The following is a 13,941-nucleotide window of genomic DNA, read 5'->3' as shown; positions in this document are numbered from 1 at the left end:
TAAAATCGATCTCGAGTTGAGCTTTTACCGAATCAATCTCAAGTAGATTGCGAGTAGCTTGACTCGTTTGCATCCATAATCACCATCGTCGTCCCCATCATGTGTTCTAATTTAGGATTCCCCATCCCATCCTTGTCTATGGTCAAATCAAGGTCTTGTATGGAGTTTACCATTAGGAACGAGATTTTTAAATTTTTTTTTTTGCCATAACCAAGAGTCCAAAAAAAGTCATGAAACCTTTCACTTTGAACTAGGGGAGGGTTAATGACTTATCACCACATGGAAGGTTCGGAGGAGGCAGGACACTATAACAAAATATAATCCAAAGTAATGCATACGGTAAACGGGTAGCATCGATCATATTACTCTCAAATCTGCTACTCTCCTTATCGTCTCCTACATACCTTTTGTTTATTAACTTGAATATCGAGACAAATCCTAGACAACCGCAAGTTATCGCCAATAATATTAATGATATTATTTCCATTCTTTGTATGATAACAGTTTGTGATGCAAGGCACCCGGACCTCCTCCATGGATTTAAGTTTTTTCTATATAATTAAAAAAATCTTAGCTTATTTTATAAATGTCATACTATTTTACTTAACATTGAACAAACCAGTCATTGATATTCATTGTAATCATTATAATCTATGATTCCATGTCGAGTTTTCAAATAAATAATAGATAATGATAATAAATTCGAGGCACTTAGGAACTCCCATGGATTTAGGTTTCTTCAATATATATAATTTAAAGAGACTTCTCAATCTCAATACTTAATAAAAGACTCTCCTAGAAGCCATGTGTCCATCTTTTAGACTAGACTTATGCTACGTGTCATTTTCTCCAGCAATATAATCCATTTTATCCCACCCAATTCATCATTCAATATCAAATTTGTAATCAAATCTTCATCCCTAAAATTCTGTCGAATTTGGTGCAATTTTGGGTTCATTATCTCTATTATCTCTATATTGATATTGATAATGCGATTCTCATTCACTTTTATTTGCATTGCTTGATTCTTTTATTTTTTTTATTGCGATCCATACCGCAAATTCAATTATCATAAAATGGGCAACAAATTAAATCAAACCAGGAAACATATCTTCTCTGAATCTGATTCGATGCATAAAAGCTCTCTCTCTCTCTCTCTCTCTCTCTCTCTCTATATATATATATATATATATATATATATATATATATATATATATATATATATATATATATATCCCTCTCGATGACGAACTCCTAAAACACACCACTGCTTTCCACCAACGACTACTTTAATTTACCGCCACCGACATCTCCATCACCACCTTGCACCATCGCACCTCGATGCTACACCGTCAACATCATCATCAACGAAGGGCAATCCACATTATCTGCAACTTGCAATGTACGAGAGGTATTTTAAAATCATATTTAATCTTTTCGTTTTATTTGATTCTCCTTATCTCTATTTGTTGTGTATGTGATAAGATCTATGTGTCTATGTGTAATTTTATCACTGATTCAGATAGACTTTGATATGCATTATACCCATACCTTCATTCGTTCTTCCAATTTACCTCCTAATTTATTTATTTCTATATTTTTTAAACGGCTTCCAAGTTGTCGATTGTATGAGTGGTTCTAATTTCTGCTACTGGAATTTGGTTTTCAGAGATGTGTTAATCGTAAGTTTTCTCTCTCTCTCTCTCTCTCTCTCTCTCTCTCTCTCTCTCTCTCTCTCTCTCTCTCTCTCTCTCTCTCTCTCTCTCTCTCTCTCTCTCTCTCTCTCTCTCTCTCTCTCTCTCTCTCTCTCTCTCTGTGTGTGTATGTGTGTGTATATATATATATATATATAAACAATCCGAGCAGGCCCGTCCCAGAGGGTGGACGATAGGGGCGACCGTCCAGGGCCCATCTTTCAAAAGGGCCCAAATTTTTTATAAAAATTATTATATTTAGAAGATAATATAAATAATTTTCTTTAGTGAGTTACTATAAAAAACTTGATGCCATTTATGTATTTTAAGGGCCCATTTTTTTCTCTTGCCCTGGGCCAAAAATATGTTTGGAACGACCCTGGATCAGAGTATGAATCCTTTGTTCCTGGTATGTATTCTCCCCTCTCCACCCTAGATCTTTTTTGAGGATTGTTTATCTATTTCTATTTCTGTTTCTTTTTTATATTCATCGCATTTTTCATATGAGTGTGTTTTTGTAGTTTGATTACAAAGTATAAATTAAACCCATCAAAGAAATTACTCAAATGGATGGTCCGTGTTTGCTTTCTTAATTTGAACCTACCAACTTAATTAACAATGACATTGTTGTTTTGAGGTATTTTAATATGACATCTTATGTTTGTTGAGGTTTTTAGTGATTTGACAATTTTACCCTTTGTTGAGAGCGAAATATTCATTTGAGATATAATTACTAATGGAAGTCATGGTGATGTTTATATAAACCGGAGGCTTTTTATATTTAGTCTGGAAGGTTTTTTCAAGTTGGGGTATTGATGGAATTTTTTAGGTTTTCATGGTGGCCATAACCCGTCGTTATTTTGTATTATTATGTTCATACTTTCCCGTTTAAACTAAAAAACCCATTTCAATTTTCATTTTTCTGTATTATGGTGTTTTGTTTATGTTTGCTTTAAATAATAGGAGTTGTTGCTCCTAATGTTGGCTGCAATTCAAAGTATATTACTATAGCAAGGTAGTACAAGAAAATGCATTGCTATTGATGGATTAGTCTGGAAAGTACTTTGACAAGGTTGGTTTTCTCCTTCTAATTCAATGTTGCCAATTTCATTTTTATAAGGTTATTTTAGTGTCGTAAATTGTTGTAGTTTTAACCTCTTTGTATCTATACTTTGGTCTGACCATTGGTTGGTCCTTTTCTTTTTTAATATAGATGTGACGTTCAAAAAATGAACGTAAATAATGGTGAATGGTCATGCTCAAAGTCAAACTGATCCATATCCTTCCCTTCCATCTTTTAATTTTTTGTTGTTTACACAGGTGATATTCACATTTGTAGTATTTGGGGGTGTTATTGTACTTTGGTTACATGGTCTTAATCCCCTCACGTGGCTTTCCAAACATACACCTCATTTGATTGCCCCATTATGTACTTGTGACCCTCGTGTCAATCTCATATATATAACTTTTTTCTTGATTTGTAATATATAGATATAATCATTCAAATGCATCATTAGTTTTTAGAACATGTATGGTGTTTTATTTGGAAAATTAATTTTTGACACCAATTTTTTGTTTCTTAAGTGTTTGAGTTTGACATCTTTTATCAATCAATGTAATTTCTATTCACTTCATATTTCTTCTATGATTGTATATTCGTATTTGCCTTCAACGATTGAAATGGACAAACTTTTAATCCCTTTCACAAATCGATACTTAGGACAAGTTCTATGTAGGGATTATTTTTGGTTTTTATTTCTATTACAACCAAAAGGGGAAGGGGCTAAGGGAGGTTCGTTGGGTATTTTGGTAATAAAAAAATATTTTTTTAAATAAAAACAATATATACAATATTAACATTTTTAATTAAGTTATTCTTAAGGGAGGAGAGAGTCATTCCCTCCCAACCATCTGTACCCTGCCCACATCAATTTTTCTCTTTCATTTTTCTTTATCTTTCTTAACCCATAACACACAGAAATCACATCTTTTTCAACTCACTCAATTAAAAAAAAATACAAAAAAATCAACGCAAAATCTTAATTAACAAAAGAGTTAACACAAGTACTACTCTCTCTTTGTTTAATTGGTTTTACTAACCAACTTCATACTCTCTCTCTCTCTCTCTCTACTTTTTCTCTATTTTCTCTCTCTCATTTTTTCTTGTACAATGTGTTTAAAAACTTATACCTTAGTTATTTAGTATTATTTTTTAATTGAGTGAATTGAGAAAGATCGGATTTTCGTGTGTTGTGGGTTGGGAAAGATGAAGAAAAATAAAAGAGAAAAGTTGATGTAACAGTGGGTTGGGAGGGAATGACTCTCTCCTCCTTATGCATCGTCTTAATTATCGATAAAATATTTTTAAAATTTTTCATCCGTAGGGCCCACGAGTTGTAACCTAGTTTATTTGCAACCTAGTTTATTTGATAAATGCCATTTACCTTTTTCTTTAATATGCTCATATTCATTATGGTCCATATGGTTATAATAAAAATACAGATAACGTAAACCTTAGCCAGAAATTTTACAAAGAATCATGCCAATAATATTAAAAAAATTACGTTCTTAAACAAATTATTTCCTTATAATTAAGCATATTCATGCACTTATTCTTTAAGACAATTAAAAAACAATGAAACTTTAATTAATTTGCTATAAACCTGGTTTAAATTTATATAAACTAACATCAATTAATCTTGAACATGCAAAGTGATCTTCCATTCAGAAAACCCCTAATCAAGATTCTTACCTTTAAAATCATGGATCAGAAGAAACCATGGATCTTTCATCTTCTTCCTTTAAAGAAACTATCATGGCTGCCACTTGACCAATACCAGGTCTCACATCAGGCGAACCATTTATGCACTTCAAAGCTATCTGTAACAGCGCCACCATGCGTTCTTCATTTGCACCTTCAACTACCAACTTCTTGTCAAAAACCTCACCCGTCCATTCTTCCTTCACCACTGAGTTAACCCACTGAGCCAGATCTAACCCGTTGCTCTGGACAGGCTTCCCTGTCAGCAGCTCAAGTAGAATCACACCAAATGCATACACGTCAAGATTGAAGGCATTGCTTTTCTGAGAACCATCTTCTACCACCATTAAACCATACTCACTAACACAAACCTCCATATCCTGTGTAAACAAAATGTTTGAAGATTTTATGTTTCCATGAGCTATTCCATCGTTTTGAAGCTCTGCATGCATGAACGCTAGTGCTTCTGCTGTGCCACATGCAACATTTAGCCTGCTTCCCCAGTCAAAATGTTGCCCGTTTTGTGATCCTGTAAGTTAACCTAATTAAAAAAAAAAAAAAATTATGATTTTATGAAGTTTCGAAAAAGTAAGGAAACTTACCATGCAGAAGGTTGAAGAGACTCCCATTTTGTTGGAACTCGTAAACTAGAAGCTTTTCTTGTTTAGAACAATAATAAGCGACTACAGGTAACACTTTTGGGTGTTTGACTTGATCAATTCTTTGCATTCTTTTCTTAAATTCGTCTCTTGAAATATCCCAATCTTTGATTCTTTTAACAACAAGCGGAATCCCACCGGTGGGAATGACTTTGTACAGGCTTCCATGTTTCCCTCTTCCCATCAATTCCGCCGGAGCTCTGAGCAGATCTTCAAATCTCATCCCGTTAACCGCCTCCACTGGACTTGAAAGAACAACAAGCGAAGCTGAAACACCGCCGTTTTCAGCCGATGTAATCGAGAATTCCGACCTGTTCTTCCCGCTTGAAATACCACTATCGTTAACTCCCTTCTTTTCAGAATCAACACTTTTCGTATCTTCATGTTTTTCTTTTCTTTTGAGGAATAAGAGAGAAACTAAAACAAGAACTATCAAACCAAGAATCGCGTAACCGGAGTACATAAGAATATTGTTTAAGTTTTTCTTTCTTTTCTTCACTGGACACGCCTTCGGCAACTTCTTCCCGCACAAATTCGGGTTACCCAAGAAACTGTTGGCGCCAAATTTACCGGTGTCATCGGGAATTGGTCCACTGAAATCGTTGTTGGAGACATCAAAATCTTGAAGTTGGTGATAATTGAAGTTTGGTAGTTGCCCAGTAAAACGATTGTTCTGGGCAAGAAAGCTTAATAAGCCGGTGATTCTTGGCATATCCGGTAACTTACCATCTAACTCGTTGTTGGATATATCGATTCGTTTCAAATCGGCCAAACCGGTAAGGGAATCGGGAAGGCTACCGGAAAAGTGGTTTCCGTTAAGGTATAAATGCCTGAGCTTTTTGCAGTTTGATATCTCCGGTGACAAGTCTCCGGTGAGATTGTTGAACTTGAGGCTTAGTACAAGAAGCGAAGTTTCTTCGCAAAGGGATTCGAAATCTAGGGTTCCGGTTAGACTGAGCTGCTCAAGAACGATTTTTTGCACGGTTTTGTTTCCGGAGTCACACGTAACTCCATGCCATGTATTCGTGCAAGGATCTGATGAAGTATTCCATCCCCAATTCGTGGTGTTTTGGATGGTCCGAGGAGGACCAAGTGCGTTCATGAAATCGACCAATGCATCTCTCACATCATCGTCTTCCATCTTTCCTACTGAAAAAAGAAGAAAGAAAACAAAGGAAACGCAGAAAATGGGTTGAATATACCGACCCATTTCTGATTAAGAAACGTGAAATATGACTACAGTACTTTTATGCAGTTTTGATTGGAAAAAGTTGCATTGCACACAGTTGAGTCGTAGCAGGAGTAAAAATGGAAACAATCAAGTTATATGATGCAAAAACAGTTGGCTGAATTTACAAAGATGAGATGTAATCAAGAAATGAAAGCTGTGAATGCCCAATGGAGAGACGTTAAAGAACGTTTGAAATAAAGTCAATATAAACAACAAAAAAATGTTTGGCCGGCTGAAACTGGTTAAAAAATTATTGTTGCCGGCTGTTATAGCCTAACGTTGTTGCTCTGCTTTTCATACTTACCTTGTTGAGGTCCATTAAGTACTATCGTTAATTCTTGTAAATATGTGTAATTGCCGACGTTGCTTATGATAACAGAGTTAATCTTTGTGCGTCCATTTGTTGCCTTAAATCTTTGATGAACAAAATCTCAAGATTTCAATAATTGAAAACAAAACTTATTAAAATGTCAACGATCCAAAGCTCGAATATGTGCCAGTTTCACGTCTTTGTTCCATATTCATAAACATATCATTTTCCTACAATCACAAAAGCTCTCCATAACCATGGACTCATGGACAACTAATAAATAGTAGGATATGTATGCAGGGGGCGGAGCAAAAAAAAATTTTTTAGGGTGTTTTTAACATATATATATATATATATATATATATATATATATATATATATATATATATATATATATATATATATATATATATATATATATATATATATACCCTTAAGGGTATATAAGCTTAGGTACCCAAACTCACCATAATACGTCGTTTTGTTTGATATATTTATTATAATGTTCTTCAACTTCAATCCTTAACTTGATTTACTTTCAAGATTTTCAAAATTCCATTATTATCTTCCTCTTACATCACATCTTTTTGACGAACATCAATTAGGCTATATATATTATAGTTGAAAATGAAAATTATGTAAGAGGAAAATAAATGTGAAATTTATAAAAATCTTTGAATGAAATCAAGTTAGAAGTTGAATTATAAAAACATTAGACAGTTACAATGTATATATATGATACAAAACGATGTAGTATGGTGAGTTTGGGTACCTAAGCTTGTATACCCTTAAGGGTATATTCACTTTTCCATATATATATATATATATATATATATATATATATATATATATATATATATATATATATATATATATATATATATATATATATATATATATATATATATATATATATTCAAAACTGCAAATTTAGTCCTTGTGGTTTGCAAAAAACTTTGCATAGGGTCCAAAAAGTTTTCGACTTGCATGGAAGATCCAAAATCAATGTTTTTCTGTGTTTTTGGTCCAAAAAAACTTGAAAAGACGGTTATATCCTTTTACTTTTTCTTATTTTTTTTTCATTTTTTAAATACTATTTTAATTTAAAAAAAGAAAAGAAAACAACTCTCTCTCTCTCTCTGAAAGTCAACTGGGTACCACCCAAGCACCCATAAACACTACCACCACAGCCTCCCTGTCGTTCTTGGGATCGTGCCACCAGGAACCACCCAACCTGGCCACAAATTGACCCCCGTTTCGATTTCCCTCAAATCCATATAGACTCATCAATGGTCCTCCATTCAACGAAATCAGGCAGGGCATCAGCGGAAGAAGGAGAATGACGATCCCTTTTCACATTGTTCGACTTCCGCCTAGAATCGATCGTCTTAGCATTCGCGTGGCCTAAAAGGAACTCTTCCTTCGTCAGATCTGAGAACGTGTGGGTGACCCGATTTTTTGTTTCCTTCCTTCCAACCTTTCTTCTATCTTCCAAATCCAGATGGGGTTTTCATATTAGGGCTCTTGTATCATCTTCCTCCTTCGGCTATTAGACGTCGCATGTAAGGAACGAACTAAACAGTCAATCCTCTTGATTGATCGAACAGGAAAACAATAATAACAAGGTTCAGAATCGGACTTACAGGGGTCGTAAGGGGTGACGAGTTTGGTTGGAGATGTGATCGACGGAAGCAGTGGCTAGTGACGACAGTGGTTCACAGCAACGACGATATGGTGGTAGGGGCTGCTCCGAAGGCTTCTGTTGCTTCGTTTCTAATAAGCTCGACGAGAAGGAGGACAGGAAGAGGATGGTGGTCAATGGAAACCACCGAAATAAGGTGGTGGGGGCTGTTGGTCGGTAATCCAAGGAAGAAGGGGGGTGGAGTTGGGTGGTTCCCTGTGGCACAACCCCAAGAACGACAGGGAGGCTGTGGTGGTGGTGTTTATGGGTGCTTGGGTGGTACCCAATTGACTTTCACAAGGAGAAAGAGAGAGAGTTATTTTCTTTTCTTTTTTTTTAAATTAAAATAATATTTAAAAAATGAAAAAAAAACAAAAAAGAAAGTAAAAGGTTATAACCGTCTTTTCAAGTTTTTTTGGACCAAAAACACATAAAAACCTTGATTTTGGACCTTCCATGCAAGTCGAAAACTTTTTGGACCCTATCCAAAGTTTTTTGCAAACCACAAGGACTAAATTTGCAGTTTTGTCATATATATATATATATATATATATATATATATATATATATATATATATATATATATATATATATATAGGTTCAAATGTTTCTCACATCTATTATGTGCTAGAATGCACCAATAGGAATTTAGTATTAATTATATGTATATTAAATGCTATCCATACTTATAACTCATTTTTATGGAAACTAATTAATTTCATCATTAATGTTAACAATAATATTCTTTCAGAATGAATCATATCAAGAATAATGAGAGTGTATTTCAACAGAATGAGAGTGTATTATAGTAGAATACACTATCGTTCTTCATATTCCATGTAAATTTATTGTATTTTAAGTGAGTGAGTCTTGAAACAAAATACAAACTCATATGTAAAAACCTAGATGCGAATTCATTCTGAAAGAATGTTATTACTGATATTAATAACGGATTTAATTAGTTTCTATAAAAAGAGAATTATAATTATGGATATCATTTAATATACATATAATTATGGAAATCATTTAATATCTATATTTATTTAATTAAATAATTATCTAATTTACTCAAATCCTATTAGTGCATTCTAGCACGCAATAAATATAATAAACAAAATAACATAGCCCTATATATATATATATATATATATATATATATATATATATATATATATATATATATATATATGGTGGATTCATTGATTTTGAAGATTCTATGTGAAAAGTAAATAGCCTCTTAAATATAATTTTTTTATATATAAGTAAAATAAATCTGAGAAAGAATTATTTTAAACTAACTTATTATAGCAATTTAACTTCTGAATATTTCTAAATATGAAGGGCCAAAATATAACTTAAAAAATGAATTATTTAAAAAAAGAGTAAATTACATGAATGGTGGTTTATGATTTTGGATAATTTGCGTGCTTGGTTCCTACTGTTTGTTTTTGTTACGTGTTTGGTTCCTACTATATATTTTTGTTACGCGCTTAGTTTCCGTCTTACCAAAAAAACACTATTGTTTATACAAGGAAAAATGAAGGGGTAAATAAGGTAAGGTGAGGAGGGTGGGTTTGGGGTGTATTTATTTAAATAAATTAAAAAATTAAGGACACAATAGTCTTTTTAGGTAAGATAGGAACCAAGCGCGTAATGAAAACAAACAGTAGAGACCTTCCGAATTAAAAAAATAAGTTAGGGACCAAACACACAAATTATCCTAAACCATAGGGACCATTCGTGTAATTTACTCTTAAAAAAGCATACCAAAATGTAAAGCCATGGTATCCATCTCATATTGTTTAGTGTTTGAGTGTTTAGTGTTTGAGGATGTGATATTATGTGCCTTGCCAAATAAACTACATATGTTTTTGGAATGACTTACACCCAAGTATTATCTTATTTCGAAATAAAAAAATAATAATAATGAAAATTTGAGGGTGGGTCTAGGCTTACCCTGGTCCTAGGTTGGCTCCGCCCTTGTATGTATGCATCAAAATTCAAATCTTGCTGGTGAAAGGGTATATAATAGTCAATGGGAATGCAACAAGAACTATGAACAATTGAACTTCATTCATCAGGAATAAAAATTCACACACCAATATCACAATTTGTACACTGTGGTCATCGTAATTCGGATAGGATCCTTGTTTCTTCGGCGTCCCTCGAGTATAAATCTTCCTCCCAACAGTCATAAACCCATACGCTTCCATTATTATTCTGCATTCTTCTCTGCCACCACAGCCGGTGATTACAATCAAGGAATGACTTTCTCCACTGAGTCAATTGATTTGCTGGCAACAACCTAGTCATCCCCATTACCAAACTCATAGGCAACAAGCAACCTATAATACTGAATAGATACATGGTTATGTAGGCTGAGGCTCCTGATGGGATGATCGGGTCTTTACAAGTGACGACGGTGACGGAGGAGAAGTTAGTGTCATGGTGGCGACTAGCGATGATTGCTTTGGAGTTTGGGCATTGGGCTTACGATTAAGCTAAGCCCGATGCTGTCTGGATTTTGGACTTGTTCGATTTTGGATTTTTTCGATCTTGGTTTGATCCATCTAGTTTGATTGGGAGATCTTTACGGTCTGACAACTGCAGAAGAGCATTTAAATTTAAACCAAGTTTTGGTCCGGTCATTTTTGGGCGGTTTCGTTTCAAAATTTTAATAGTCCATTAATATAAAATTAATATAAAAAGAAGTTGACAATTGTTTCATAACTTTACATAAGTCGTAAACCATAATCGTATTATTTAAACGACGTATCTGTCGGGGAATTCCAAAACTTGTAGTTATCGACGCTATATGCGTATTCTTGGTTGGGGATGTTGTTGGACAATATACATCCCACGTAATCTACACTTTGTTCTTGAGTATCGACAATGAAGTTTTTCCAATTTCTATAACATCGGAATTAGTATATGATCACACTTTCGTTAACATTCTTTCCGTTTTGTTTTTCAAACTCTCATTTTTCATATGGATTTAGCCTTCCTTAAGATCCATATAATTTTATGCTCTCTTTATGGAATCATACTAATCTTTAAGCATCACATACATTTGCATAAATTTATGTACCAACTTACATTTTATTATAGTTAATATCATGCCACTAACTCAAAAAAAAAACAACATTTTGAAACCGTGATACTAGTTTGGACTGTTACACCTGCCGTCATTACGGGTAAGACTTTATATTAACCAAAAATTTCTCTTTGTTACCACCATTTTAAAATACGGATAATGTGATTGCTGTATTATAAACTCTTTGACATTGGTTTAATTTAGGGGGGTGTTTGGATTAACTTATTAGCTTATTTGTGGTGGGAATAAGCAATAAGCAATAAGCATGGGGAGAAATGCTTATTAAAACTAGCTTATTTAGCTTAATAAGCTGAATTTTATCCAAACACTCAAAGTTAGCTTATTGTGGGAATAAACCATAAGCACCTCTTTTTTTCCTATCCAAACACCCCCTTAGTCCCTTTACCTTAAGACACTGGTTAACACAGAAGGAATCATGGAAACATAAACCTAAACCCTCCATGGCAATGACTTTCATTGTATTCGTTGGATTAAGCTTTCATTCAAAATCAATAATTGTTCGCATTGTATGCTTAATCAAGATCCTTGATTTTGTTTCATCCATATTCATTCATGATTTGATTAGGTTTAATATCTCAAGATATGCGTCTATTTTGATTTGAATGTGGATTCGACATTTTTGGAATTGAAAGTATGATGGATCGATGTTAGTTATTGATTGATGGAAATTATGAGGGTAATCGATGGTGGATTTGAAGATATGGAAAATGATTTGAATAAATTCTTCCAGAAAAATTAATTGAAACGAGAATGAATTTGTTGATTGGTGAAGATGGATTTTGTACTTTATCAATGGATTGGTTTGATCTGGAATGTTGGGTTGAAATTGATGATTCGATGTTTAGTCAAGATTCGAAGACGGTGTGAAGCATCACATAACGTCTTAAGGCTTGAGGGAGTGGAGTGTGGTAAGAATGACATGAAGCTTATGTGGCATAGGAAACACCCCCCTATGCGGTTTGGGGAGTGCGATTTGAGGTGTGCGGCCATTCCTGGGAGCGCTCCTGTCTTCCTCCTTCTCTCTATCTCTCTACTTTCTCTTTCTTCTCTTGATGGTATTCCACTCTTTGAGTGTGGTAAAGGAGTATGGAAAAATGAGGGAGTGTAGCACCACTCCCTTCAGCCTAATAATTTGTATTGAGAACTGATTGGATTGTTGTTCGTAAAACTCATTGAAATCCAAATATGTAAAGTGTAATAGTTGATTGATTTCAAAAATGACGAAGTAGTGTTGTTTTTATCAAAGGGATATGAAGCAGTAAAATGTTAGTGAAAACCGAGTCTTTTTATGATGCAAAATAGTTTGGTTCACGTTAGTTTGATTGATTGACAAAAGCATTTGAAATTGAATATTGGGTCTAATTGGTGTTTGAAAGTTAAAGAAGAAGGAAGTCTTGATTATGTGTAATGCCCTATTTTCCATTTATTGTATTTAATTATTTGTTTTATCCTTAAGTTGCCAAATAAATAACATGATATAAGTTCGAGTAATTATTTTGAGTGCATTTCTTAATTTGGATTGATAAAAATGCATTAGATGGCATAAATTAATTTTGTGAGGGGTTAAAAAGAAACACAATTAAGAACAAGGGAGGTAATTTGGAGAATCGAGAAAGGGAGGCCTTAGAAGTAAATATTAAGCCATGAGAAGTAAAAAAAAGGAAATTAGGGATGAGCTAGTTATAAAAGGGCAAACCCTAATCCTCCATTTCATTTGTGCGGACAATCCAAGAGTGAAAGAAGAATGGAGGCGCCGACTTGGGGAAGAGAAGAAGATGATTTTGATTTTTTCTCATTTGATAAAACACTAGGTAAGTTCTTTTGTGTTTTGATTCAGAAATCACCAACGCCACCATCATGGTCGATGATAGCCATCATCTCCGCAACCACCATGATGTTTAGGGTGGTTGTGCTTGATATTCCTAAGGTCTGGTATGTTGGTTGGTCCTCTAATTTTTTGAATTAAACTCGGGGTGATCATATTAACAGAAAAACCGAACCGTAACCAAATTAACCGATATAACCGAACCATTACTAAAAGACATGGTCTAGTTTCTAATTTTGATTAACTGAATATATATGGTTAGGTTATGGTTTTTATCCTAAAATCGAATCACTATAAACCCAACCCAACCAATAATATTTATAATTTTTTTAATATAATACAATATTAAATATATGGTATGTAATTATGTTACAAATTGAAAATTTTAAGGCTAATTATTTGGAATTAACTAGGATAAGTGATTTTCTATCAGTACAATTATATATACAATCATTCACTTTTTATAACAATGGACTTTATGTATGTCAATTTTTACAGAATTTTTGTTTTTATTTTTATGTCATATTAGACCATTATGATTAATCGATATTAACCATTAATCATAACCATTAACCGACTAAAACCATTAAACAAAACCAATATTAATCGTTACCCAATGATTATCGAAATATATTAACCAATTGTAATGGTTATGGTTCGATTTT

At 33.6% G+C, this 13,941-nt stretch overlaps 1 protein-coding gene and 1 long non-coding RNA gene across 2 annotated transcripts; one reads left to right on the top strand and one right to left on the bottom strand.

Moving 5' to 3' along the window:
* Window positions 1–1,261: 1,261 nt before the first annotated feature.
* LOC111902629 (uncharacterized) lies at window positions 1,262–3,251 on the top strand. The gene is made up of 3 exons (XR_006191328.1): window positions 1,262–1,682; window positions 2,658–2,766; window positions 3,015–3,251. It is a non-coding gene; the product is annotated as an uncharacterized LOC111902629 (long non-coding RNA).
* A 1,052-nt stretch (window positions 3,252–4,303) lies between these two features.
* On the bottom strand, window positions 4,304–6,570 carry LOC111902708 (probable inactive receptor kinase At2g26730). Its single transcript, XM_023898526.3, has 2 exons — window positions 5,058–6,570; window positions 4,304–4,984 (listed from the first exon to the last, which is right to left on the bottom strand). Exons 1-2 carry the CDS (start codon window positions 6,322–6,324, stop codon window positions 4,455–4,457), a joined length of 1,797 nt encoding a protein of 598 aa, XP_023754294.1. The 5' UTR covers window positions 6,325–6,570; the 3' UTR covers window positions 4,304–4,454.
* Window positions 6,571–13,941: the final 7,371 nt, after the last annotated feature.

Source organism: Lactuca sativa, chromosome 4, assembly GCF_002870075.4.
Source record: "Lactuca sativa cultivar Salinas chromosome 4, Lsat_Salinas_v11, whole genome shotgun sequence".
Taxonomy (NCBI): Eukaryota; Viridiplantae; Streptophyta; class Magnoliopsida; order Asterales; family Asteraceae; genus Lactuca; species Lactuca sativa.
This window is presented reverse-complemented; position numbering and strand designations above follow the sequence as displayed.